This window comes from Saimiri boliviensis, chromosome 17 (assembly GCF_048565385.1).
Source record: "Saimiri boliviensis isolate mSaiBol1 chromosome 17, mSaiBol1.pri, whole genome shotgun sequence".
Lineage (NCBI taxonomy): Eukaryota > Metazoa > Chordata > Mammalia > Primates > Cebidae > Saimiri > Saimiri boliviensis.
Genome location: NC_133465.1, coordinates 54,288,047 through 54,315,345, shown reverse-complemented (window position 1 = coordinate 54,315,345; position 27,299 = coordinate 54,288,047). Strand labels below are relative to the sequence as shown.

The 27,299-nt window shown below is 54.4% G+C and overlaps 3 protein-coding genes across 16 annotated transcripts in view; all 3 read left to right on the top strand.

Moving 5' to 3' along the window:
• Positions 1 to 5,072, top strand: part of SCN4A (sodium voltage-gated channel alpha subunit 4) — a 61,293-nt gene extending 56,221 nt beyond the window's left edge. For 10 of the 12 annotated variants that reach the window (XM_074388845.1, XM_074388847.1, XM_074388846.1 and 7 more), the window contains 6 exons: positions 93 to 371; positions 693 to 746; positions 852 to 989; positions 1,505 to 1,609; positions 2,282 to 2,552; positions 3,347 to 5,072. In XM_074388845.1, coding sequence (XP_074244946.1) covers positions 93 to 371; positions 693 to 746; positions 852 to 989; positions 1,505 to 1,609; positions 2,282 to 2,552; positions 3,347 to 4,569 — 2,070 coding nt within the window. In that variant the 3' untranslated portion in view covers positions 4,570 to 5,072. Of the gene's footprint in view, positions 1 to 92; positions 372 to 692; positions 747 to 851; positions 990 to 1,504; positions 1,610 to 2,281; positions 2,553 to 2,868; positions 2,952 to 3,346 lie in introns of all 12 variants that reach the window. The other 2 variants (XR_012514688.1, XM_074388850.1) reach the window with 2 other exon arrangements.
• A 6,873-nt stretch (positions 5,073 to 11,945) lies between these two features.
• On the top strand, positions 11,946 to 15,551 carry CD79B (CD79b molecule). Of its 2 annotated transcripts, none has more exons than XM_074388840.1 (6): positions 11,946 to 12,100; positions 12,920 to 12,970; positions 13,895 to 14,206; positions 14,395 to 14,513; positions 14,820 to 14,861; positions 14,968 to 15,551. In XM_074388840.1, the coding sequence occupies exons 1-6, from the start codon at positions 12,034 to 12,036 to the stop codon at positions 15,064 to 15,066; spliced, it is 690 nt and encodes a 229-aa protein (XP_074244941.1). In that variant the 5' UTR covers positions 11,946 to 12,033; the 3' UTR covers positions 15,067 to 15,551. The 2 variants fall into 2 exon arrangements, with proteins under 2 accessions (XP_074244941.1, XP_010328607.1); XM_010330305.3 differs by having other exon boundaries at positions 12,917 to 12,970.
• A 9,996-nt stretch (positions 15,552 to 25,547) lies between these two features.
• GH1 (growth hormone 1) lies at positions 25,548 to 27,242 on the top strand. 2 transcript variants are annotated; one of them, XM_074387972.1, is made up of 5 exons: positions 25,548 to 25,697; positions 25,942 to 26,102; positions 26,352 to 26,426; positions 26,519 to 26,683; positions 26,940 to 27,242. In XM_074387972.1, exons 1-5 carry the CDS (start codon positions 25,688 to 25,690, stop codon positions 27,135 to 27,137), a joined length of 609 nt encoding a protein of 202 aa, XP_074244073.1. In that variant the 5' UTR covers positions 25,548 to 25,687; the 3' UTR covers positions 27,138 to 27,242.
• Positions 27,243 to 27,299: the final 57 nt, after the last annotated feature.

Sequence of the window (27,299 nt, the reverse complement as noted above, 5' to 3'; positions counted from 1 at the left end):
CTCTGCCTGGTCCCCTGGGTGGCATGGAGATGGGGAGCCTTCTCTCAGAGGCCGGGAGAGGCACTGGCAATGAACCCCCCGCCGGCCCCCAGGTGGTGGTGAACGCCCTCCTGGGCGCCATCCCCTCCATCATGAACGTGCTGCTCGTCTGCCTCATCTTCTGGCTGATCTTCAGTATCATGGGCGTCAACCTGTTTGCTGGCAAGTTCTACTACTGCATCAACACCACTACCTCCGAGAGGTTTGACATCTCCGAGGTCAACAACAAGTCTGAGTGTGAGAGCCTCATGCACACGGGCCAGGTCCGCTGGCTCAACGTCAAGGTCAATTACGACAACGTGGGTCTGGGCTACCTCTCCCTCTTGCAGGTGGTGAGTGTGACCCACTGCCCCAGCCAGGAACCTGGATGGAGGTGCCCCCTCCCCGGTCCCTCCCACCCCAGTCCCTCTCGTGATACCTGAGCCCAATGTCACTCCTTGTTAAGGGACCACCCATCCTGCTTGCAATGCTGTGGGACCCCCCAGGCAGTGTCTGGGTCTCTGGTCTTTATTTGATGCTTGCCCAGAGGGGCTCAGACAGGCGGCCTCTGGCAGAGGAGGACCAGGTTGGGTGGGGGAGGGAAACTCATGGATGATGAAAGCAGGGAGGAGCCCCCACCCCGCCCCGCTCACTCCCCAACCACACTTTCTCAGGCCACCTTCAAGGGTTGGATGGACATCATGTATGCAGCCGTGGACTCCCGGGAGGTGAGTCCTGGCAGGCTGGGAGTAGATGGGTCCTGCCCTCCAGGCCGTGGGGGGCAGGGAGAAGCCAGCATGCGCACCCACGCCATTCCCCCTGCGCCCCCGCAGAAGGAGGAGCAGCCTCAGTACGAGGTGAACCTCTACATGTACCTCTACTTTGTCATCTTCATCATCTTCGGCTCCTTCTTCACCCTCAACCTCTTCATCGGTGTCATCATTGACAACTTCAACCAGCAGAAGAAGAAGATGAGTATCAGCGCAGCCCCCCAGGCCCTCCCCACACCGGGCCTCCCTCCTGCCTCCCTGTCCACTCTCTCCCATGCAAACCCACAAACACTGCCTGAGCACCCACCAGGCTGTTGGTTCACGCAGCTAGCTTGGGTCCCAGTCCCACCAGGGGACCTTGAACAAGTGACTTGGCCTCTGTGAACCTCAGTTTCCTTATCTGTAAAATGAGGCTGCTACAACCTGCCTTGTGGGTTACTCTAGGTCTCAGCCAGAAATCGATGAAAAGTGGCCAGAAACAAGCTGAAGGACAGCATTGATCCCCACTCCCCTTCCTACCCTACTCTGAACCTGTAATCCCTCTCGGTCCCCCGTTCTCCCCTTGTCCCTCCATCTCTGACCCTTCCAGATCCGCACCTTCCTCCAGGCTGATCCACAGGGGCTGGGGCTGCCTGAAAGGTGGTGCCTGAGGTAGGGGGTCCTGGAGGCAGGAAGAGGGACCCCACCCCAACCTAACAAGCCCTATCTCACTATACTTTGGAGGGAAAGACATCTTTATGACAGAGGAACAGAAGAAATACTATAATGCCATGAAGAAGCTCGGCTCCAAGAAGCCTCAGAAGCCAATTCCCCGGCCCCAGGTACCACCCTTCTGGGTCCCAGGTCCTGTGTGCAGTACCACGCTCCTGCCTAGGGGACAGATGGTGGTAAAAGGTCGCCTGCCCTCCACCCACCAGGCTGTGTCCCTGGGTGAGGTTGGGTCCACCCCAGGGGCAGGGGGCTTGGTCTACCTGTAGGGAGAGATGCCTCTTTATAGTGCCACAGAGACACCGTGTGCACAGAGGCTATCCACAAAACTCCAGTGGCTGCTTCACCCTCACCCGGCCCTGCACAGCCCCTCAGTGCCCATCTACCTCCCACCTGGGACCTCAGTGGCCTCTGGGGCAAGGGCCCCCACAAGGAGGGTAAGAAGAGGCTATCTAGATACCCTCCCCAGGAGCAATGACCTGGGGAGAAAGGGGAGGAGCATCTAGGGACCTTGAAGGGAAGAAGGGTTCTCAGGGGAGGAGGGAGGACCATGAACCCCATAAAATGACCTGGTCCCAGACCTGTCATGAGCTGATGGGTCACCCTTCTTCCCCTGGCTGACTCCACCACAAGCCCCCCCCACCCGCTCTCTCTCTCTGTCTCTTCCCCTCCCCACCGCCCCACTATGCTGTGTGCCATCCTGCCTGTGTCTCCTGCCTGTTCACACCCTGCCTGGGCCTGGCCACCGACACCCCCACGTCTGTCCCTTCCCACCCACGCTGCAGAACAAGATCCAGGGCATGATCTATGACCTCGTGACGAAGCAGGTCTTTGACATCACCATCATGATCCTCATCTGCCTCAACATGGTCACCATGATGGTGGAGACAGACGACCAGAGCCAGCTCAAGGTGGACATCCTGTACAATATCAATATGATCTTCATCATCATCTTCACTGGGGAGTGCGTGCTCAAGATGCTTGCCCTGCGCCAGTACTACTTCACCATCGGCTGGAACATCTTCGACTTTGTGGTCGTCATCTTGTCCATCGTAGGTGAGCAGGGAGGGCCTGGCTGGCAGGACACATGCACACACACCTGCCCCTGCACCCCCCACACGTTCACCTAGACACACACCTGTGTGTGCTTGCCACTCACTCTCAACACACAAAGGCACATGGGCGTGCGCACAGGCAGGTTGTCACCTGCGCACACATGGGTGCCCCTCAGGACACACAGCTGACCAGAAGACACACGCTCAGGTGTTCATGTCCTGAGCAAAAAGTGTAAAAGATGGTTCCAGTGTCTGTGCGCACTGAGAAGTGCACAGCCACGCGGTTATGATATTAACCAGCTGCCATTTATTATCAGCTGTGCTGTGTGCTTGCCAGTCGTCATCTCACCCCTTGTTCATAACAACGTCACATGCAGGAACTCTTGTTCCCATTTTACAGGTAAGGAAATTGGGGCACAAACAAGTGAAGTGGTATGCCCAGAGTCACACAGCTGTCCCCCCACTATATATATATATATATATATCACACACACACACACACACACACACACCAATGACATTTGCAAACAGCATTGAGAATGGGCCTTACCCTCCCCTGCTTCATCATATCCCACCTCCGGTTCCATCAGGGCAAAGCTGCAGCCCCTGGCCCCAAGACCCCTGGGAGAACCCAGCATCACCTGTCAGTCATCTGGGCTGTGCTCTGAGACTTGAGCAGAGCACTCCAGGCTGGGCCCCCGAGCCCCACCTGACCCCACACCCTGTGCCAGCCCCTCACACCCTGTGCCAGCCCCCCACCCCAACAGTAGCATCCTCACTAGCTCCTCCCCATAGGCCTGGCACTCTCCGACCTGATCCAGAAATACTTCGTGTCACCCACGCTGTTCCGTGTGATCCGCCTGGCGCGGATCGGGCGTGTCCTGCGGCTGATCCGCGGGGCCAAGGGCATCCGGACACTGCTGTTTGCCCTCATGATGTCACTGCCTGCCCTCTTCAACATCGGCCTCCTCCTCTTCCTGGTCATGTTCATCTACTCCATCTTCGGCATGTCCAACTTCGCCTACGTCAAAAAGGAGTCGGGCATTGACGACATGTTCAACTTCGAGACCTTCGGCAACAGCATCATCTGCCTGTTCGAGATCACCACGTCGGCTGGCTGGGATGGGCTCCTCAACCCCATCCTCAATAGCGGGCCCCCGGACTGCGACCCCAGCCTGGAGAACCCGGGCACCAGTGTCAAGGGCGACTGTGGCAACCCCTCCATTGGTATCTGCTTCTTCTGCAGCTACATCATCATCTCCTTCCTCATCGTGGTCAACATGTACATCGCCATCATCCTGGAAAACTTCAACGTGGCCACGGAGGAGAGCAGCGAGCCCCTTGGTGAGGACGACTTTGAGATGTTCTATGAGACGTGGGAGAAGTTCGACCCCGATGCCACCCAGTTCATTGCCTACAGCCGCCTCTCAGACTTTGTGGACACCCTGCAGGAGCCGCTGCGGATCGCCAAGCCCAACAAGATCAAGCTCATCACACTGGACCTGCCCATGGTGCCGGGGGACAAGATCCACTGCCTGGACATCCTCTTTGCCCTGACCAAAGAGGTCCTGGGTGACTCTGGGGAAATGGACGCCCTCAAGCAGACCATGGAGGAGAAGTTCATGGCAGCCAATCCCTCCAAGGTGTCCTACGAGCCCATCACCACCACCCTCAAGAGGAAGCACGAGGAGGTGTGTGCCATCAAGATCCAGAGGGCCTACCGCCGGCACCTGCTCCAGCGCTCCGTGAAGCAGGCATCCTACATGTACCGCCACAGCCATGATGGCAGTGGGGACGATGCCCCTGAGAAGGAAGGGCTGCTGGCCAACACCATGGGCAAGATGTATGGTCACGAGAACGGGAACGGCAGCTCACAGAGCCCAGAGGAGAAGGGCAAGGCAGGGGACACCGGACCCGCCATGGGGCTGACGCCCATCAGCCCCTCAGACACTGCCCAGCCTCCCGCCCCTCTGCCAGGACAGACGGTACGCCCGGGGGTCAAGGAGTCTCTCGTCTAGCAGGCAGCATCCAGGTGGCCCACCGAGTCTCGGCACAGTCCCCAAAGCTCCCCCGTGGTGCCTGCACACAGAGTGAGGGAGCAGGGCTTTGAATCTGGGACTGTCTGGCTCCTTCCTGGGGGACAGGATTTGGCCACACCGGGGCTGACACCCAGGCTCAAGCACCTGTTTCCCCAGACTGTGGGAAATGGGAATTGTACTCAGGGGCTCCATGCTGGGTCTGAGGCCCCTGCCTCCATGATTTCATCTTCAGGTTGCTCTGACCTCCTCCTGGGCCTGGTCACCCCTCCTTTTGGCCTGGGGGAGGTCAGAACATTCAAATCTCTGCCCCTCACTTGGGAAGGAGCTGGCCTATGGTGGAGGGATCAGTTTCCCCCCATCACCAGTCTTAAGGGTCACTGGCCTCTCCCCAGGAAGTGGCTCAGACCCCTCAGCTCCAGCCCAAAGACGTCTTAACCTCAGGGAGTGCAGACACCTGACCCCAGGGCACTACTAGCCCACCCTCTCTGACTCTGGGATGCAGCTTCGCCCACCAGGCCGGCTCAGGAATTCCCTGGAAAAGGGAAATGTGACTGGTTCAGAAATAGCTCCTCAAAGCCTCAAAACCTGATTGGCCACTGGATCCTGCTGCTTCGGGCTGAGATGGTGACTCTGAAAACCTTTTCCCAGGCCACATCCAGGTCTGTAGCTCCCCTGGCTGGCCCCTAGGGGAAGAGCAGAAGGAAGGATGTCACTTAGGAATTGTCCTTTTCTAGGAAGCACAGGTGGGTGGAACAGGCTGGGTCCTGCCAACTGGATGACCACACATGGCCTGAGCATCCAGGCCTGAGCAGGGAGGGGGGGTGTGGTGAGGACCTGCTGCTCAGTAAGAAGATTCTCGCCCCTTCCCACTCCCCCTGCCTCCTCCGTGAGCACCACCAGGGCTCCAGGGTCCTCCTCCAGCCTCAGAGATCTCCTTTCTCATCTCCCACGCCCATCTCTTTCTCTCCCCTCATCCTTCCCACCTCTCTTCTCAAAGTGATCCTAATAATATTCAGTTGAGCTCAGGTTAGAGATTTCAACCCTGGGGCATGCAGCAGGGAAGGCCCAACTGGCTCAGGCTCAACCTTCCAACCTCCTGTGGCCAGAAAAGCACCTCTGCTGCACCGCTGTTCTGGGTATGGCAGGGCCAGGCCTCTGCAGGCTCCTGGAGAACAGAGGCTGTGCCCGGAGGAGGAGGAGGGGTGAAAGACCCACTCAGGCATCACTGGATTTTCACTTGTGTGTGTCCCTGTGGCTGTGTGTCTGCTTGGATGCTTGTAGGCCTGTACGTGTTCAAGTGTGTGACTGTATGTGTGTGTGTGAACCACTGTGTACTGGTGCCTGCATTATGCACATGTGTCTGGGTATCTTTGTGTATATGTGTGTCAATGTGCCCTGGAGTGTTTCAAGGTTCATGGAGTATGGCTGCTGTGTCGTGCTGAACAGGCCTGTCCATGGGCATGTTCCCGTGTCTGGGAGGGTGAACTGTGCTGTGAGTGTGTGGATGAGTGTGAACACACGTGGTAAGGTGCACTCAGGGCATCCTGTTGGCCTTAGTTCCTCTTCTTTTTCTTCTTTTTTCTCATGAAGACTTTGATTAAAATTCAGGAAGCAGCAAAACCTTCAAGACATGTATGTGGGCTTTGAGTGTGCACATCTGCCTGTCATGCTTACGGGCCAGAATCATCTTTATGGTCTACTATGCTCCCTCGCCTGCTCCCGGCACTGCCTAAACAGCCCTGTCCCTCACTCCCAGTGGGCTCCTCTCCTTCCCTCCGTTTCTCATGGCCTGAGCCCTGCTCCCTGCCTCCTCCCTGTGTCTCCTCTATGGAAGGAGGCCTCCACTCCTTCCATCTCTTCCTTCAGAAGCTTTGTCTAATGGGGGCAGCCTCCCCTGCCCAGCACCCTACCCCTCTGCCTTGCCCTCCTGGGCCCTGGGGCCTCAGAAATGTTTGGCTGGGTATTCTCCATGGACTATGTGCAGGCTGCAGAGGAAAAGTAGATGAGCAAGGTCCAGCCCCTCCCTGCCTGTGGCCCCTCCCCTGCAGATGATGCCCATTCCTGCCTGATCTGGGGGGAACAGGTCCTACACCAGGCCAGCAGGTGGGCTCCTTTGTACAGTTCTTACAATAAACTGTCCCTGGTACCTCTGGTGTGTGGCTTCTCCCTTCTGCCTGTCAGTGTGGATGTGGGTGGGGCTCAGGGTGGTGAGAAGCAAGATGGGCCAGTGGGGATTGGAGCCAAATGTGGAAGACACAGGAGCCTCTCAGGGGGCTGGGCAGGATAAGGAGGCCCCAGCTCCACCCACTGGCTCAGTCCAGCTCTCTCCTGCCTCCTTCCAAAAGCCCCTTAGCTGGAATCCAAGAGACAAGACAGAATCAGGGGTCAAGCCCCAACCCCCCAACAGGCAGCACCGCACTCAGTGTCTTCCGGGTGGTCCCTGTTGGTACCTTGTGTCCCCAGCTTCTCCTCACCAGAAGCCCCTTCACTTCTCTGCCCCTCTCAGAGGCCTCAAGGTGCCAGTGGGGCACACAGCACAGTTTCTCTCTCAATACAGAGGCACTGACCCTAGGACTGACCTCTGACCCCAGCTAGCCCATGGTCACGTGGTCCTGTGATAAGAGTATTCTTATGCAACAGGCTTAGCCCACAGCCCCAGAGTAAAATGTAATCTTGTATGTAATTTTCTTTTTCTTTCTTTCTTTCTTTTTTTTTTTTTTTTTTTTTTGAGATAGGGTTTCATTCTGTCACCCAAACTGGAGTGCAGTGGTACAATCATGGTTCACTGCAGCTTCGAATTATCAGGCTCAAACAATCCTCCCACCTCAGCCTCCTGAGTAGCTGAGACTACAGGTGCACACCACCACACCTGGCTAGTTTTTTTGTAGAGTTGGGGTTTTGCTAGGTTGCCCAGGCTTGTCTCAGCCTCCTGGCCTCAGGTGATCCTCCTGCCTCGGTCTCCCAAGGTGCTGGGATTACAGGCGAGAGCCACTGCACCCAGCCTGTAAATTTCTTTTCTGTAACAACGTCTGACTCCCAGGACTGTAATCTCCAGACGAGTAAGCAGTTGATTCTTTTCGGGATGACTACACCCTCTCTTCCTGGGTCCTGAGGTTATGTAGCACTGGCGTGGGGGATGGGGAGGCACTCTCAGGCTGCTCCCGAGATGTCCTTCCGTTGCCTCTGCAGCCCCTTCCCAGCTTTCAGCTCTGTAAGTGCTTTGGGGAGCGGAGGTGTCCAGCATCTCAAGAGTTGTTTGAGCGCCCCCAGGGTGCTGTCTTCCCTCCCTGGAGTGGGAGCTTCTCACTGGTTTTACATTTTTTTTCAATCGCTTTGGGGTACAGGTAGTTTTTTTGTTACATGGATAAGTTCTTTAGTGGTGATTTCTGAGATTTTTGTGTACCCGTCACCTGAGCAGTGTACACTGTACCCAGTGTGTAGTCTTTTATCCCTCCGCCTCCTTCCACGTTCCCCACTGAGTTCCCAAAGTCCATCACACCATTCTTATGCCTTTGCATCCCCATAGATTAGCTCCCACTTGTAAGTGAGAACATAGGATATCTGGCTTTCCACTCCTGAGTTACTTTACTTAGAATAATGGCCTCCAGCTCCATCCAGGTTGCTCCGAGATGTGATTTCATTTCTTTCTTTTTTTTTCTTTTTTTATGGCTGAGCAGAGGTGTATATGCACCGCATTTTCTTTCTCCATTCATAGACTGATAGGCTCCTAGGTTGCTTCCATGTCTTTGCAATCGTGAATTGGGCTGCTATAAACATGCATGTAAGTGTGTCTTTTAGAAAACCAAAATCATATCAAGTATCTTCTCCAACCACAACAGAATAAAACTAAAAATCCACTCCAAAAGGAACCCTCAAAGGTAAACAAATATGTGGAAATGAAATAATCTGTTCTTGAATGATTTGGGGGTTAACAGTGAAATCAAGATGGAAATTTAAAAAAATTCTTTGAAATGAATGATAATGACATAACTTATCAGAACCTCTGTGATACAGCAAAAGCAGTGCTTCAAGAAACTTCATAGCATTAAATCAAAAACTCTAGCAGTCATAAAAAAGGATGAGTTCCTGTCTTTTGCAGGGACATGGATGAAGCTGGAAACCATCATTCTCAGCAAACTAACACAAGCACAGAAAACCAAACACCGCATGTTCTCAAGTGGGAGTTGAACAATGAGAATACATGGACACAGGGAGAGGAACATCAAACACTGGGGCCTGTCAGGAGGTGGGGGCCTGGGGGAGGGGTAGCATTAGGGGAAATACCTAATGTAGATGATGGGTTGATGGGTGCAGTAAACCACCATGGCACGTGTATACCTATGGAACAAACCTGCACATTCTGCACACGTACCTCAGAACTTAAAGTATAATAATAATGAAATTTACAAAACAAAAAAACTGGCAGGGCATGGTAGCTCACACCTGTAATCGCAGCATTTTGGGAGGCTGAGGCGGGTGGATTGCTCGAGCTCAGGAGTTCGAGCCCAGCCTGGGCAACATGGTGAAATCTGTCTCTACAACAAACACAAAGATTAGCCAGGCATGGCGGTGTGACCTGTATTCCCAGCTACTCGGGAGGCTGAGGTGGGTGGGCCACTTGAGCTGGGGAGGTGGAGGTTGCAGTGAATGGAGATTGCACTCCAGCTTGGGGGACAGATCGAGACCTTGCCTCAGAAAAAAACCAGAAAACACCAACCAAAAAAACGCGCTATTGGGATTATTTCTATTTTACGAAAATGAGGAACCTTGCTCACTGAGAGGTTAAGAACGGGTGTTGCCTCATGGGGTGCTGTTGTTATGTGGGGCAGGGAACTCTACTTTGCCAGCCAATGCCCTACCACCTCTGGGTACCCACCCATCATTGTGACCGGCGCGATTGCCCTGACGTGTGACCAGACACTCCCCCAATGGGGGCAGAGCCACCCCTAGTTGAGAACCACTGGTAACCTGGGAGATTTCACTGCTGGGTCAGGACTCAAACACACGTCCTTTTTAGCAGGTCTCTTCCCGGCCTCAGCAGCCAAGCAGACCCAGGACCTCTGGGCTGGGGAAGGAGGTAGATGTCCGAGCTCTTCTCTCCCTGAGGTTCCTCCCGCTCCCAGCCTGCGAGGGTGACTGGGGATAGCTGCCTTCTTGCTTCCCCACCCGCTGAACTCCTTGTCCCTTTCCCAGGCCCCCCCATCCCTTATTTTGCTGTTGCCTTCCTGGAAAGTGGGGTGTTGTCAGACGTCAGAATGTGAGGCCTGGGGCAGCAGAGGGCAGAGGCAGGGGTGGGCTTGTGAGGCCTCCTGTTCTGGGAAAGAAAGGGCATCATGAGCCCAGGATGGGGCTCGGGGGTGTTGTCACCAGCGAGGGAACAGCCTGGTCCAAGCTGTGACAAATAACCCTGCAGGCGGTTGGGCCCCCGCTGCCTCCCCCGCTCCTGAAAACAGATCCCTGCCCGGCATGAATGGGAATGAAGCCCAAAGGCCACATCTGCATCCCTGTCCGTGGAGGTGTTGATGTGTGTGAGTCTGCAGGATGCCAATTGCCCCCCCAACCTCTGTACCCCCCTACAGTTCCCTGGGCCCCAGGACGAGCTCCCACGTAGGCCCCACACCACAGGGCCCAGGCCATACACTTGTGTGAGCACACACACACACACACACACACACCACAAACATGTGTACCCCAAGCCTTTCCCCGTCATACACACCGACTTAGGGGAGATTCCAAGGACTCTGTCATTAGGGGCTCGGGAAGAGTATTTCCCAAACCAAGAGACCCCCAGATTTTGCCCCCCGAATTCCCTGTCAGTCTCTCTCCAACCGCCCTCACCAGCATCCGGGCTGTGGGCCCCATGCTGACCTCAGGTGATGTTTACATCTCTGGGCTGTTTATTCCATGAACTGAACATCTGACACCTTTTCAGAGAAACGTTTTTTTTTTTTTTTTTTTTTTTCATTTGGAACATCTGGAGATGAGCAAGAACATCTGGGACTGCCCGGAACGAGCTGTTCCTCAGATGAAACCTTAATCCTCCTGTCCTCGATTGCTGTGGCTCAGATCCTGGCCTGCACCCCTTGAGAGTGGCTCCTGCCTTGTAAGGTGTGAGGCCCAGCCCCAGATCCAAAGAGGGACCGCCTAGACCCTCTGCCTTCCAGCCGTGCCACGGGAGGCGGGTCTGCTTCTCCCTAAATCCAGACAGACCTGCCCAGCACAGGCTGGAGAATGAAGGCTCGTCGGGGAGAGAGATGGGGACAGAGGGCACCGACAGTTGAGCATCGCTTCCTCTCCCAGGGGTTGGGGATGAGAGACAAAAAAGAAGCTGCCAGGAGACAGAAAACTCAAAGAGGGCTTAGCTGCAGGGCTGCGGTCGTCCACAAGGCTGCTGTGGACAGTTGTACAGGTTGGGGCCTGCACAAGACTGTCTCTGAAGGGGCTACATTGGACCCAGGGGCAGCCCCAAAGATTTGCTTAGATGAGTTCCTGAGTACTGTGGCTCCATCCAGCACCCTGCAGACAGGCAGGATACAGCTGGAGGACTTGAGGGCTCTCCCACACCAGCCCCCGTTCCCTGCCTAAGACGCCCTGGACCTGCAGACCACAATCCCATGCACTCAGAATCCCACAGTTAAGAACCCCTGAAGAAGCCCCGATGGCTACATGGTGGGTTTTCTCACAGCTGTCTCCACCTACCTCCACCCTGTTTGGCAGCCCCTACAAACGCTTTCACAGCATGAGGAAGGGAGGCCTCTCACCCGGGCTTGGACCGAATCTTCTCCCGGTGGCTGCCACACTTGGCCTGCTCTTGCTCAAGAACCTCTATAGTTCCCATCCTCCCCTGGGTCAACTTCCAACATGGCTGCCTGAACTCCAGCCAAGAGGCTCTGCTCTGGGCCCCTCCAGGTGCCTGGCCTGGGTCTGTGGCTGGCCCCAGCCCCCTGCACTGTCCTTCCTCAGTGCTCCTCTTCCCGCAGGTTGAAGGATGGTTCGGGGCAGAGGAGCTAAGTTCAAGTTCATCCATAGGACAGGTGCCTATTTCGCTCAGGGCCCAGGAATAAAGACCTGCCAGGCTCAGATGGCAGAGGGGAGGCTGGCTGTCCCAGGGGATGACCACCAGTGGGGTAGGCACAGAGAGACAGGAGCACAGGCTGCCCCCAGAAGGCTGGCCCCCAGAGGCATCCACTGAGGACCCCAGTTGTGCTGCTCAAGCTGGGCGCCTGCCACGCCTTAGCGACCCAGCTGACAAGAGCCCGCCCTCCCCCAAGGTCCCCGGAGAGCTGGTGCCTCCCCTGGGTCCCGATTTGCATGGCAGGAAGGGGCCTGGTGAGGAAGAGGCAAGGAGGGGATAGGCTGCGGCCGGTGCAGTTACACGTTTTCCCCCAAGCAGCCTCAGACGGACGTTGTCACGGGCTTGGGGTTGGGGACGGAGCGGTGACCATGGCTGGGCTGGCGTTGTCTCCTGTGCCCAGCCTCTGGCTGGTGCTGCTGCTGCTGCTGCTCTCAGGTACCCAGGACGAGGTCTGCAGGGTTCGCTCTGTCTCCAGCTCTCTGGGCCCTGTGGCCCAGCCCCCCCGCTCGCTCCACCCTCCTCCTTTGTCTCTCACTCTTTCTGCCGCCTGTCTCTCTCTCATGGCCCTGGGGCCTGGGTCTGTGGGTGTCAGCTGCACATGGGGAGGGGGTCAGGAGTATGTGGCCCCAACCCCTCTCCTGCCTGGAGGGCGTCGGGCTGAGCTGGGCATGAGAAGCAAGCCAGCGTTAGCAGCCAGGGCCTTGGGAAAACTGGGCTCAGGAGGAAGAGGCTGAGGGTACTGCCCGGGCGCCGGCAGGGGAGGGGCCGTCCCAACTGGACCCTGGAAGATGCGTGATCCAAATGCGACCCCCTCCTCTGGGAGATGGAAGAGCCTCCGGACTGTGACTTTCTTCCCGTTTCTCTTTTTTTTTTTAAAAAAAGAACAAAAACAAAAAAATAGAGACACGGTCTCCCTTGTTGCCCAGGCTGGTCTCAAACTCCTGGCCTCAAGCAATCCTCCTGTCTTGGCCTCTCAAAATGCTGAGATTTCCCTGTCCCATCTGTCTCATTCAGATGCCTGCTCAAAGCCACCCTGAGGGTCAAAGGCAGAAAGGGGGCTGGGGGGGAGTTTTCCAATACCCCCCACCCCACTCCTGTCTTTCAAGCACAGGGGGCAGGGAGGACTGTGGGGTCTTGAAGCTGCTGTCATGGAAGGAGGAAGTAGCTCTGGAACCTAGAGGGCATGCAGGGATGGGGCAGCCCGGGCCGGAGGAGGTCCTGACCTGGCCCCGCCCACTTCCTCCCTCCCAGCAGCTGAGCCGGTGCCAGCAACCAATTCAAAGCAACCGCACCAGAATCCCAAAGGTCAGTGGCCTCACCCACCCTTCTGAGGGCAAGTTTGCCTGTGTCCGACTATGGTCCTGTCCTGGGGGTCCCCCACTTCCCACCCTTGTCTGATCTCCCCAGCCAGGACTCCCATCCCCGGGCCTCCTCAGGATCTCCTGCGAACCCCACCTCGGGCCCGCTGTCATCCTCATTAGACACAGGCTCTCCAGCCGTGGCCACTGAGGGGCTGGGATAAACTCTGGGTCACAGCGGGGGAGCCTGGGGGTTTCTCTGGGGCTCAGGCTTTGGCCTGTCTAGCTGGGGATCTGGCTGAGCCTCAGGTGAGCCCTCCAGGGCAGGGTCACTGTGTAAGGAGCTCAGGGATTCCCAGGGAGTGCTCACTGAGAACAAGGCAGTCGAAGCTGGAAAGAGGATTCTGGAACAAGAAGTGGACCCAGTCCCTGCAGGAGGGAAGCGGGGGATGATGGAAGGAAGTCAGGTGGAGGGGTGGGGGTCAACCGAAGAAGGGCTCAGTTGCCAGGCTAGGAGTTTGCCTGTATCCCTGAAGAAACCGAGGAGACTGATGATTTCAGGCGGGTGCAAGGAAGCCCAGGGAAGGGAGGGGCAAAAGCACCAGGCCTGTGTGCCTCCAGGTCTTGGGGATGTGGTCCAGGTCAGGCTGTTGTAATGGGCATGGGAAGGAATGGCAAGGTCCCAGCTCTCTTCTAAAGGAAAATCGAAGGGTAGGTGGGGCAGTCGGGAAGGGGCAGAGTCTGAGAGCTTGGCCGTGGCTTCTCATGTGGCTCAGTCTCTCACGTGGCTCTGCCTCCTGCCTGTCCCACACCCTGAGAAGCAAGGACTGAGCCCAGTGGTTCTGTGCCAGCCAGGGCAGGGGCCTGCTGCGGGGGCTGGCAGTCAGGAAGATGCCAAGAGGAGTTCTGAGGCTGGCCTTCGCGCCCACAGGTAGCCCTTGCTCTCAGATCTGGCAGTACCCACGTTTCATAGCCAGGAAACGGGGCTTCACAGTGAAAATACAGTGCTACACGAACGGCACCTCCAGGATGGTGAGCTGGCTCCGGAAGCGGACGATGGATGAGGAGCCCCAGCAGATGAACCTGGAACAGGGCCGCATGCATCAGACCAACGGCAGCTCTGTCACCACCCTCACCATCCAAGACATCCGGTTTGAGGACAACGGGATCTACTTCTGCCAGCAGGAGTGCGACAACTCCTTAGAGGTCTACCTGGGCTGCGGCACGGAGCTGCGAGTCATGGGTGTGTGCCGGGTGGCCGGGACGCTCCTGTAGCCGTCCACCCCTACCCCCGCCCGGCCTGCCTCTTGCAGCAATGGCCATGGCCCTAGGGCACCCAGGAAAGCCACTGGGACCTGGGGGAGCTGCCCTTGGAGGCCTAAGAGGTGGACTCTGACCCAGGCTCGCACCCCCCTTACCCTGTCCCCACAGGGTTCAGCACCTTGGAACAGCTGAAGCGGAGGAACACACTGAAGGACAGCATCATCATGATCCAGACGCTGCTGATCATCCTCTTCATCATCGTGCCCATCTTCCTGCTGCTGGACAAGGTGATCAGGGGACAGGGGAAGGCTTGGGGGACCACAGAGGAGGCCACCGCACAGGCCAGACATAGGCAGGGTCTCCACCTGCCCAGCTTGTGTTGTGGCCTTGTTGGCCAAGCCCGTCCCCAGAGCCTCCCCACTGGCTCACCGATTTAATCATTCCTTCCTTCCTTCATTCATTCCGCTGTTCTGTCAGAATGCACCTCACTCCTGACCCCTCACTCCTCAACCCCAGGCCCTCCCCAGCCTGGCCCAGTGCGTGATGGGGCCAGGGGACACTAATGCTCTGATCTCCAACCTCTCTGCCCCCAGGATGACGGCAAGGCCGGCATGGAGGAAGATCACACCTATGAGGTGAGGAGCAGGGCAGGCCCCGCAGCTCTGAATCCTCGGGTCAGTGGCCACTATCTGCTGGTGTGCAGGGTGTGGCCCCAGCCTGAGCTCTGCTTCATGTCTCCAGGGCCTGAACATTGACCAGACAGCCACCTACGAGGACATAGTGACATTGCGGACGGGGGAAGTGAAGTGGTCTGTGGGTGAGCACCCAGGCCAGGAGTGAGAGCCAGGCCCTCCCCACGCCCTGCACGCAGGCTCCTGGGCCTCAGTGATTGCTTTGGAGCTTCCTGGCTCCTGGCCCAGCCCCCTTCCCAGACCCCCAGTCAGCCTCTGAAGCTGGCCCACCAGAGCCACCACTCATCTCCAGGCCCTGGTCCCAGCTCTTGCCAAAGGGCCTGGAGTAGAAGGACGACAGGGCAGCAACCTGGAGGGAGTTCTCTGGGGATGGGCAGGACCCAGCCTCCTGGGGGTGCTATGAGGGGATCCGTCCCCATGCGTGGGATAGGGGAGGCAGAGACTGGTCCAGAACCCGAAAATGGACTCGGAGCCAAGGGACTCCCAGCAGAGCTTGGGAAGCGCCGTAGACCCAACTGGGCCCCAAAAGAGCCACGGGAACATTATTCCTGTCCTGCAACCGCTCCCACCCCAGGGCCGCCCCAGCCTCAAGCCCCTTTCCCCATGGAATAAACGATGTGTCCTGAGAAACCACACACAGGCTCGTGACATCTTATGGGTTTGGGGTGGATAGGAATGCCTATGTAGGCACTTCTGTTGTTTGAATGTGGCACCTGTGAGCCCTCGAGGGTGCGGGAGAGGTGACTGCCACCCCTTCTCTCTGAAGACCCAGTTGGAGCCTGTGATCACACCCCCTTTCTTCCCCCTGAAACTAGGGGCTGCATGCCAGGCCCTAACTGGACCCAGAGCAGCTGGCGAGTGGCTGGGCCTGTCCTTCCCCTCAGCAGGGACACCCTCACCCTGCACTCCATTCAGCCAACAAGCCGTAACTGAGTCCCACTCTGCCTCCACCTACAGGAAGCCCTCCCAAAGCACCTGGTCCCTATCCAAGCCCTATTCAGACCAGCCTAGGCCGCAGTGACTTAGCTACTGCCTTGTGCTACTCACTCTGGCCTTGGTTCTCCAGTCAAACTGGAAGCTCCCTGAGGGTAGGGGTTTCCCTGCCTCTATAACGCCCCACCCCCATCTCCCAAGGGGCCTAGGAAAGCTTGATGCGAAGCCATCAAGAGTGAGATCTAAAAAGTGGGGCTTTGTATGGTGAAGCTTTGGGCTTCTTAGCCATGGTACCCCTTCAGACTTTCCCAGTTTCGCATCGGAGGTCCCCTATATTCCCAGGGTCCTCAAACAATGGCCCATAGGGCCCCCCAGCCCACCAGCTGTGGGAGGTCCTAGGAACAGCTCCCACCTGGAAGGCCAAGTGCAATCAACCTGCGTGTGCAAACCCCCCTCCCAACAGGCTGTACTCCACTTCCTGTTGACCCTGGAGGGAATCCTTCGGAGCCTCTCTGCTGTTCCTGCTCTGAATTCCCCTGTGGAATTCATAGGGAGCCCCTCTGCTTGGGGAGCTGCCAGTTTAACTGGCGAATCAAGGTTAGCACACAGAAACTAGTGAGAAAAGTGCCAATTTTCACCAGATTGCCTCTGGAATTCCAGGTGGGGCCAGCGGGGCCGGCACCCACACCTGCGGTTTCAGGTCAGTCTCTCCACCGCCCTGGGTCAGGCTGGGCCAAGCCTGGAAGGCCTTGTGTTTTCTCCGGTCTCTGGGCCGCCGTAGGGAACCAGGTTGTTTTGGCATCAGCCTCTAGTGAGCCGAAGCCCTTCCTTTCCTGCTACTTTGCATAGTGGCACTAATTGCGTCCTCCTGCCTCCACCAGGGACCTACGCAGCCGGGTAGAAGGCAGGAGGAGGCTTCATTTCTCCCCCTGCTTGAGGCTGCCCTGGGTTGGGGGAGGTCTTGGCTTTGCCTAAACACTTTTTAACACCTTTGAACAACTCAGTTTCCCTGATACTTTGAAGTTCTTATTTTATTATTATTATTATTTTTTGAGACAGAGTCTCTGTCGCCCAGGCTGCAGTCCAATGTTGTGATCTCGGCTCACTGCAACCTCTGTCACCCAAGTTCTAGCGATTCTTCTGCCTCAGCCTCCCAAGTAGCTGTAATCCTGAGTAGCTGGGATTACAGGCACACACCGCCATGCTTGGCTAATCTGGGTATTTTTAGTAGAGACAGAGTTTCACCATATTAGCCAGGCTCGTCTCAGACTCCTGACCTCAAGTGATCCACCCACCTCAGCCTCCCAAAGTGCTGGGATTACATGCGTGAGCCACCACGCCCAGCCTGAAGTTCTTATTAACAGAAAATCATCTGAGCATAGGCCTTGGCCCTGCCACCAGACATCCCCAAAGGGCTTGACTTCATGGGTTTAACGTAGGAGCCCTCTCTGACCTGTTTTTCTGTTTTAAGGGCTTACACTCTGGGAGACCTCATGTCTGTCCTGTGCACCCCCAAAACTCTCATAGGCAATGGAAACATAGCTGGGTACTGATGGTGGGGACGGGAGACATCTCAGGTCTCGGTTGCTTTACCTGCAAAATGGGAATCCTAAAGCCCATCCGAGGGAAAAAATTTGGACCAGACATTGTTTTGTAAAAAAAATCATCACAATAAAATTGTGGGCCAGGCGTGGTGGCTCACACCTATAATCCCAGCACATTGGGAGGCCAAGGCAGGCAGATCACCTAAGGTCAAGAGTTTGAGACCAGCTTGGCCAACACGGTGAAACCCTGTTTCAAAAATTAGCCAGGTGTGATGGCAGGCACCTGTAATCCCAGCTACTTGGGAGGCTGAGGTAAGAGAATAGCTTGAACCCAAGAGACAGAGGTTGCAGTGAGCCAAGATCATGCCACTGTATTCCAGCTTGGGCAACAAGAGCAAAACTCAGTCTCAAAAAAGGAAAAAAAACTGAGTTTGTTTCCTTTGGGTATACAGAATTTTAGCAAATATATAGATTTGTATCACCACCACAAAATCAGAACACAGAATATGAACTGAAAGCTTTTATTGGGTTCAACAAATACATATTGAGCAACTCTTAAATGCAAGAAAAATGGACTGAACATATCCATCTTCATTTACACTCTGCCTAATGTCCCTGGAAGAGGGTCACACTATCTGATTTTTACAAACAAGGAAATCAAGGCCCAGGGAAGTTACCATTAACTGGCCAGAATCACACCTAGACCTTCTGACTCCAAATCCAGCATTTTCCCCACTGCACCATGGCCACCTCTCTTGAAGGGCCTGGTAGCAGTAAGACCTCAAACCTAAGGAGGAGGAATCCAGGGCCAACTTTGGCTGTCTTCAAATGTTTGTGATTTGAAGGGGGATTTGCTTTTCCCATGTTCACAAGGTCCGAGGCCCCAAAGGCCCCACGCCTTCTTACCAGGGCCCTAGTAGGGGGCCTCCGAGCACCCTCCAGAGGAAGCCACTGTGCCATCCTTCCAGGAGCCCAGCTCTGCAGCTGCCCCCTGCCTGCCCCCTCCCCAGAACACAGCTCTGAGGCCCCTGGTGGGCACATGCCCCACTGCCCACTGGGGGAATCCAGCTCCTCCCCGGGGACCCTGGTTGAAGCACAGGTGGCTCCTCCTCCATTCTAGCTTGACTTCCTGCCCTCTTGCTGCAGGTGCTGCTAGGGTTGGGGTGATCTGACCAGAGATTTTGGGTGTTTTTCCAGCAGAATCAGAGGTGAGAGAAAAACAAAACACAAAAAACTGTGGCTATTTGGGTGCTGTTGGGGTGGCAAGAACAGGTAGTGTTCATCCCTTAGTAGGTCTCTAGCCTGACTGAGGCTTCTCTGAGGGGCCTCTAAAGCCATCTTGGGGCCAGGTTCTGTGGCTCATGCCTGTAATCCTAGCACCTTGGGATGCCGAAACGGGTGGATCATATGAGGTCAGGAGTTCGAGACCAGCCTTGCCAACGTGGTGAAACCCTGTCTCTACTAAAAATACAAAAATTAGGCTGGGCGTGGTGGCTCACACCTGTACTCCCAATACTTTGGGAGGCTGAGGCAGGCAGATCACCTGAGGTTGGGAGTTCAAGACAGCCTAGAGAAATCTCATCTCTACTAAAAATGCAAAATTAGCCAGGCCTGACGGCGAATGCCTATAATCCTAGCTACTCAGGAGGCGGAGGCAGGAGAATTGGTTGAACCTGGGAGGCGAAGGTTGCAATGAGCCGAGATCACGCCATTGCACTCCAGCCTGGGCAACAAGAGCAAAACTATCTCAAAAACAAAAACAAAAATTAGCCAGGCATGGTGGCATATGCCTGTAATCCCAGCTACTCAGTAGGCTGAAGCAGGAGAATCGCTTAAACCTGGGAGGGGGAGGTTGCAGTGAGCTGAGATCACACCACTGCATTCCAGTGTGGGCAACAGAGCGAGACTCTGTCTCAAAAAAAAAAAAAAAAATGTAGTCCCAGAACGTGGTATTTTCAATCCCTGTCTGCTCTCTTTGGTTGACTTCAAGAAGTGGATTCGGAGCCCACATCTGTGACGTTCCTGGGTGTGTCCCAACTCTCCAAGCTGCTCCTGGCATGTCATCCTCTGGTCCTGCCATTGACTCAGCTGCAAACAATCACAAACCTTCCTTTTGGGACACCTGCCTCTCCCACCTAAAGCCTTTACTTAGAAACAGGTGACTGCAGAGAACAAAAAGTAATGAGCATTATCTCCTGACTTAATTCAGAGTGTAGTTTGTTAAAACACACTAGGCTGATCCTAAGACAATTTTCAACTTTTTTTTTTTAAGGCATTCCGACCCCCACCAGACCTAATAATTTCCCCACCTGGCAGGAGGGGAAGTAGGGAGTTCCAGTTCTGCAAGTTGTGAGTCCGTATAGAACATTCCTGGGGGCTGGGCATGGTGGCTCACGCCTGTAATCACAGCACTTTGGGAGGCCAAGGCAAGTGGATCACCTGAGGTCAGGAGTTCAAGACCACTGGGCAACATGGCGAAACCTCATCTCTACTAAAAATACAAAAATTAGCTGGGCATGGTGGTGCATGCCTGTAATCCCAGCTACTGGGGGGCTGAGGCAGGAGGATCACTTGAATATGGGAGGTGGAGGCTGCAGTGAGCCAAGAGCATGCCACTGCACTTTAGCTGGGCAGCAGAGCAAGACTCCATCTCAAAAAGAAAAAAAGAAATTCCTGAGAACTTGAACACACTGCCTTGTCACCTTGTGCATTTAATTTTGCTCATGTACATACTGTCATACATTCAAGTTCCTGTCATTATTTTATTTATATTTATATTTTATTTATTTACTTACTTTTTTTTTTTACTTACTTATTTTTTGAGATGGAGTTTCACTTTTGTTACCCAGGCTGGAGTGCAATGGCATGATCTTGGCTCACTGCAACCTCCACCTCCTGGGTTCAAGAGATTCTCCTGCCTCAGCCTCCCAAGTAGCTGGGATTCCAGGTGCACACCACCATGCCTGGCTAATTTTTGTATTTTTAGAAGAGACAGGGTTTCACCATGTTGGCCAGGCTGCTCTTGAACTCCTGACCTCAGATGATCTGCCCACCTGGGCCTCCCAAAGTTCTGGGATTACAGGCATGAGCCACCGCCCCCTGCTCTGTTCTTGTTATTTTAAAATAATTATACCAGTAGGAGGACGTCCAGACACAGCATGGGCTACCTGGCCATGCCCAGCCAGTTGGACATTTGAGTTCTTTGCTTGGCACTGTCCTCTCATGCATTGGGTCCACTTAGTAGATGCTTGTTGAATTTCTGGGCCTGGGACTGTGCCAACTGCCTCATCCCTTCACCTCCTGGCTTATTCTCTCCCTATATATTTTAGCTATTTTCTTCATGGCAATGTTTCCAATTAGAAATTTCTATTTTACCGTTGTATATTTATTTGTTTGCTCTTATCTGTCCCCAGTAGATCGTTAGCTCCAAAAGAGAAAGGATCATATATTTTGCTTATCTAGGTAAGCCCATCTGCCTGGTACAATGTCTGGCACATGTTATAGGCAACAATTACTTGTTGAATCAGTGAATACACATACAGAAGAATGAATGAATGAGTGAATGAATGAATGAATGAATGAATGAAAGGATGCAAGGCAGAAATCCTGCCTCAAAGAGCTTACAGTCTGGTAAGAGGAATAAAACATCTATAAATAGCCACAGGACAGGTTAGAGGAAGGAGAGGCTGTATCCAGCTGAGGGCACCCCATCAGGAAAGCACCCCAGACTTCCTACGACTACTGGACATACCTTGATGATTTTCACTTCTCTGTCAATGGACTATCTCCCTGGAGAATAATCCCCAAAGTGAAATTACTTAGCATGTCCAGTTAGGTAGATGGTTATATACTTCTTGGTTGTTCAGAGATCGTCAACCAGTGCAGACAGTACCCCATCAAAACAGAACTGTGCCCGCCCCTCTCCTCCCACAAGCCTTCCAAGGCCCCTCCTCCATGCCTGAGACCCCTGGCCATATCATGTGGCAAATTTAAGGGTCCAATGAGACACAGGAAGTGAAACACGATGTACACTGAAATGTGCAATACAAATTTGCAGCATGATATGCCTCGGTTCACTAAACCAAGCTACGCTGGGTCGTTGTTTTCTACCACTTTTCCTCATGCCTACGGACACCTAATTCTGCCACTGACATTCCTTGTGTTCAATTCCCCCCATCTTCATGGAACGTCCTCTGTGCAGGGGCTTGACCCCGTCCTGCTAGCTTTGCACTAAGGCAAGTTCTGTCTATGCCTAGAAGTGCTACCATCTTTACTATATGAGGTTTCTAAAGATCTTGGCATGGAAGGAAAGACGTGGTCACTTAGGAACTGGGAGAACTCCGGGCAAGCCACTTTATCTCTCTGAGCCTCAGTATCCTCAGCTACGAAGTGGGACTCACATCCCTAAGACTCAGTAGAGTGCCAAGCACATGGTGGACATGCAGAAGTACTGATCATCTTCCTCACCTCCCCTAGGAAAGCCCTTGGGGGTCCCCACATAATATTCTCTGAAGACCTTAATCCAATGAGCAGAGTAATTGACTCAGTACCAAGACTCACAGAAAGGATGCTGGAAGCCAAAAGGAGGTAGAGTATGTCCTGGATGCGATAACCAGTCTCTGATCTGAAAGAAGAAACAACAGAGCTGCAGGCGGGAAGGGTTGGCCTCAAGCCACCCAAAGTGGGAGTGGAAGGAGCACCCACCAGTCCCTCGAAGGCTGTTCCTAAGACTGGGTGAGTGTGGCTTCGAAAAATGTGATCATCCTCAACCCCACAGTCTTGAACCTCAGAGGAAATCTCAAAGCCTGAAAGACACCACTTCAGGATCAACAGCAGATCTGTGACTTTCCACAGCAGGCACAGAGAACCCTGGAGTGAGTTGAGGTTGGATATAGGAAGGGCTTCCAAAACCGCGTCTTGGTTTTGTTGTTGTTGTTGTTGTTGTTGTTTTGTTTTGTTTTGTTTTAAAACAAAACAAAACAAGCTGATCATGAGATGTATCCTGAGCCTTTTGAGACTGAGGTCAGAGGTGTGAAGCCTAGCCTCACCCCACTGGCCATGTGGGGCCCTTGCTGAGTAGTCTCTCAGCCTTCAGGAGCCAGGGATATGGCCCCAAGTGATGCCTCAACAGTGGGCGACTTCCCAGTACTGTTAGGAAAATCCCAAGTCTAATTCAAAGATTACTTTTTACTAGCAATGAAGTATGGATGTGGTTTCCATTGCTCAAGGCCCTGGGAAGATTCTAGACTAGAGAAAAAAGTCACTGACTTCTACCCACACGTGTGGGCCTCAGTTCATTCCTCTGGTCCAGTGGTTGCAATGGTAATCCTTTATAAAGGTGTTTCCCCAGGGGTCTCTAGAGTCCTCTCAGTCACCATAATTCTGGGGGCTACAGAAATGGAAAGTTGAGAGGAGACACTTCCCTCCCTTGGCTTGTCCCACGTGTTCCTGGCAGTAACTTGTCTGGGGAGACTTGCCACCCCTGTGTCCACCTGTGGAGTTATGCAGTGGTCCCCAGCTTAGGCCCCTGCCACTCTCATTCCAAAGGCGACTTCTTCCGTGGTCTAAAGTCCACATCTAAGTCCCCTGCACTGGCTAAAAGGCCCTGTCATGGGGGCTCCATGTCCCAGTTGACATTGGAGGAAGGATGGTGGGGGACGCAGAAAGCTACGTGGAGCTCAGGGACCCTCCTCCATTCCCACCTGGCTCCTCCTCTCTGGTGGTGCTGGAAGGAGCAGGGGTAAGTGGTGTCCGCACCCTCCCAGTGACCCCATGTTTCTCAGAGCTGGTATCATTGATGACATCCCTCTCAGATCCTCCCACAGGCCTGCCTGGAGAACAGCCCACAGCCCAGTGCCCCCCAGCAGATGATGAGTCTGGGGTGCTGGTCGGGTTGTGCTTCAGGAATGACGGCAGAAAATGAGCTCCGTCCTCTGCTCTGAAAAGGGGGAGGTGGCAGGGCCCAGCATTCACATCCTCGACCACAGGGGTGTGGGTTTTCAATGTTGGTTGGCAATCCCACTGCCAACCACTTCTAGAAGCGTTTGCTTGTTTGTTTGCTTGTGTTTCTACAGCGTCACGTGCTGGATGCCCTTAAACTCAAGGGTGGAAGATTTCAGGGCAGGAGAGGGTGTTCTTTCCTGCTCTCATCTCTGGGGGCATCCGATGCTTATGACCTTCAGATAATATTGCAGTAGCCCCAACCCTGGGCACCAGGAGACAGGAGGCTCAGTCCTGGCCGTCTCTGCCTTCGCCTTGTCCTGCTGCGAGGTTTCCACAAGGCACCCGGTGCCACTGGGCCATTCTCACCTGGGAATTGAGGGAGAACAATCTGCCCCTTATGGAAGGACAAAATGAGGCAAAGCGCTGCTTGTGTTGGGGGCAGGATCCCTGAACTCAGAGAAATTTAGAAGCTAAAATAGCTGCGCTGGGAGTGGTAGATCACACCTGTAATCTCTGCCAAGGCGGGCAGATCACCTGAAGTCAGGGGGTGTTTGAGACCAGGCTGGCCAACATGGCGAAGCTCTGTCTCTACTAAAAAAGTAAAAAAATTAGCCCGGCATAGTGGTGGGTGCCTGTAATCCCAGCTACTCAGGAGGCTGAGGCAGGAGAATCACTTGAACACAGGAGGCAGAGGTTGCAGTGAGCCAGTATCATGCCACTGCACTCCAACCTTGGTGACAGAATGAGACTCCATCTCAGAAGAATAAGAAAGAAGAAAGAAGAGGAAGAGGAGGAGGAGGAGGAGGCAGAAGCAGCTCAACTGACTAAACTGATTAGCACCACACTACCTGTTCTGGAGAAAGGACTCTGTTTCTTTTTCTTTTTCTTTTTCTTTCTTTCTTTCTTTTTCTTTTTTTTTTTTGAGATGGACTTCTGGACTGTCTCCCAGGCTGGGGTGCAGTGGCACAATCTTGCCTCACTGCAACCTCTGCCTCCTCAGTTCAAGGGATTCTCCTGCATCAGCCCCCTGAGTAGCTGGGATTACAGGTATGCACCACCATGACCAGCTGATTTTTGTAATTTTAGTAGAGATGGACTTTTGCCATGTTGATCAGTCTGGTCTTGAACTCCTGACCTCAAGTGATCCACCCACCCCAGCCTCCCAAAATGCTGGGAATACACGTGTGAGTCACCTTGCCCGGCCTGGAGAAAGGACTTTGAATGACACAATGTGGGAAGAGCAAGCTTGTGGAGTTCTGCTGCCCTGGCTGAGGTACCTCATGCAAGTCAGTCTCTCTGAGCCTCAGTCTCTTGATCTGTGAAATGGGATGATCATAATAACTCCTTCACAAAACAAGTGATAGGTCAGATGTGAGGATGCACAGGCAGGCCCTCTGCAACTGGATAAGCTCTACACCGATCTGGAAAGAAGAAGGAGAAAAAGGAGGAGGGGCTTCCATGGCTGCATAGGGCATATTTCAGCGGGATGTGTTCTGAGTTCCAAAGCTGGGGAGGAGATTCAAACCTTCAAGAGCTCTTCCAACTTTGAGATTCTCTGATGGTTTCAGGGCTATGGGAAGTGCGTGTGGTCTGTGTCTGTTCCCAGGATTTCTGTTTCTTGATTTGTATCTCTGCTGCAGGTTGAAGGAGCTCGGGCAATATCTTGAGTCTGGGTTCTTTGTCCCCACACACCTGGGACCCCCAAGGCTCAGAAAAAGGGGAGGGAAAGTATGGGGTTAGTTCCCTCTAGTGGTCGGTGTTAGCACTGCATCCAGCTCCCTCAGGCGGACCCAGGAGGACTCAGCAAAAGTGGAATTCAGGTCTGAATCTTGCCCAGAACCCCCAGAATCTATTGGCTGTGGTTGGCCCCTTTTCCCAGCACACACTCTCTCTGGTGGGCAAAGGGGAACCACGCAGGGAGAGGAAAGGGATAGGATAGAGAGTGGGATGGGGTCCGTGTGGGTCTCAGGGACTGGCTATCCTGACATCCTTTCCCGCCTTCAGGTTGGCCAGCATGGCATGCTGCCAGAGGGCGCCCACCTGCTCCTTAAAGAGAGGCCAGGCTGGGTGGTGCCTCTGGCTGACACTCGTGCACAGCGCTGGTGACAGTGGGAAGGGAAAGATGACAAGCCAGGGGATATGATACCAGAGTGTGTGGGAGAAGCTTCTAAATTATCCATTAGCACAGGCACGTCCGTGGTCCCATGCATAAATGTACAAAGAAACAGGGGCAAGTAGGGAGAGAGAAGGGGACAGGGTATAAAAGGGCCCACAAGAGACCAGCTCCAGGATCCCAAGGCCCAACTCCTCAAACCCCTCGGAGTCCTGTAGACAGCTCACCTCGCTGCAATGGCTGCAGGTAAGCGTCCCGAAAATCCCTTTCTGCATTATATGTCCTGAGGGAAAGGCGGCGTCCTGTAGATGGGACGGAGGCGACTAACCCTCAGGTTTCGGGCTTCTGAATGTGGGTATCGCCATCTAAGCCAATCTCAGAATGTTCGTGGTCCCAGAGAGATAATAATTTTTTAAAAATCCAGCCCGTGAGCAAGAGCCTTGGCCTCTTGCTCTCCGGCTCCCTCCCTTTCCCTCCGATTTCTTCCCAGGCTCCCGGACATCCCTGCTCCTGGCTTTCACCCTGCTCTGCTTGCCCCAGCTTAAAGAGGCTGGTGCCTTCCCAACAATTCCCTTATCCAGGCTTTTGGACAATGCTATGCTCCGCGCCCATCGCCTGCACCAGCTGGCCTTTGACACCTACCAGGAATTCGTAAGCTCTTGGGGAATGAGTGCCACTAAGGGGTGGCAGGAGTTACTTTCCCCTGCTGGGAAGTAATGGGAGGAGACGAAGGAGCTCAGGGTTGTTTCAGAAGTGAAGATGCAGGCAGATGAGCATAGGCCCAGAGAGGTACCAGAAAAGTAAGAGTGGGAGCTGGTCACCAGCATGGACCTTGGTGGGCGGTCCTTCTCCTAGGAAGAAGCCTATATCCCGAAGGAACAGAAGTATTCCTTCCTGCAGAACCCCCAGACCTCCCTCTGCTTCTCAGAGTCTATCCCGACACCAGCCAGCAAAAAGGAAACTCAGCAGAAATCCGTGAGTGCCCACCCTCTCCACAAGCAGGGATGGGGGAGGCCTGTGGTCAGAGCCCCCGGGGAGCCCACCCACTGCCGGTCCTTCCCCTGCAGAACCTAGAGCTGCTCCGCATCTCCCTGATCCTCATCCAGTCCTGGTTCGAGCCAGTACAGCTCCTCAGGAGTGTCTTCGCCAACAGCCTATTGTATGGCGTCTCAGACAGCGATGTCTATGAGTACCTGAAGGACCTAGAGGAAGGCATCCAAACTCTAATGGAGGTGAGGGTGGCACCAGCGGTCTGCAATCCTGGGGCCCCACTGGCTTCCAGAGCTGGGGGAAAGAAACGCTGCTGCTCTCTTTTTAGCACTCAGGCCCTGACCCAAGAGAACTCAGCTTATTCTTCATTTCCACTCGTGAATCCTCCAGCCCTTTCTCTACACCTTAGAGAAAAGAGGGAAAATGAATGAGTGAGAGAGGGAGGGAGGGAACAGTGTCCAAGCGCTTGGCCTCTCCTTCTCTTCCTTCACTTTACAGAGGCTGGAAGACGGCAGCCCCCGGACTGGGGCGATCTTCAGGCAGACCTACAGCAAGTTTGACATCAACTCGCAGAACGATGACGCACTGCTCAAGAACTACGGGCTGCTCTACTGCTTCCGGAAGGACATGGACAAGGTCGAGACGTTCCTGCGCATTGTGCAGTGCCGCTCTGTAGAGGGCAGCTGTGGCCTCTAGCTACCGGGTAGCATCCCTGTGACCCTCCAAGAGTGCCTCTGTTGGCCCTGGAGGATGGCACTCCACTGCCCACCAGCCCTGTCCTAATAAAATTAGGTTGCATCATTTTGTCCGACTAAGTGTCCTCTAATATTACGGGGTGGGGTGGGGTATGGAGCAAGG

Coding starts and splice junctions, on each gene's coding strand:
- CD79B (XM_010330305.3), top strand. CDS start 12,034: ATGGCTGGGCTGGCGTTGTCTCCTGTGCCCAGCCTCTGGCTGGTGCTG. Junction 12,101..12,916: donor GCTGCTGCTGCTGCTCTCAG/GTACCCAGGACG, acceptor CCTCCCTCCCAG/CAGCTGAGCCGGTGCCAGCA. Junction 14,514..14,819: donor TCTTCCTGCTGCTGGACAAG/GTGATCAGGGGA, acceptor CTCTGCCCCCAG/GATGACGGCAAGGCCGGCAT.
- GH1 (XM_074387972.1), top strand. Junction 26,427..26,518: donor AGGAAACTCAGCAGAAATCC/GTGAGTGCCCAC, acceptor CTTCCCCTGCAG/AACCTAGAGCTGCTCCGCAT. Junction 26,684..26,939: donor GCATCCAAACTCTAATGGAG/GTGAGGGTGGCA, acceptor TTCACTTTACAG/AGGCTGGAAGACGGCAGCCC.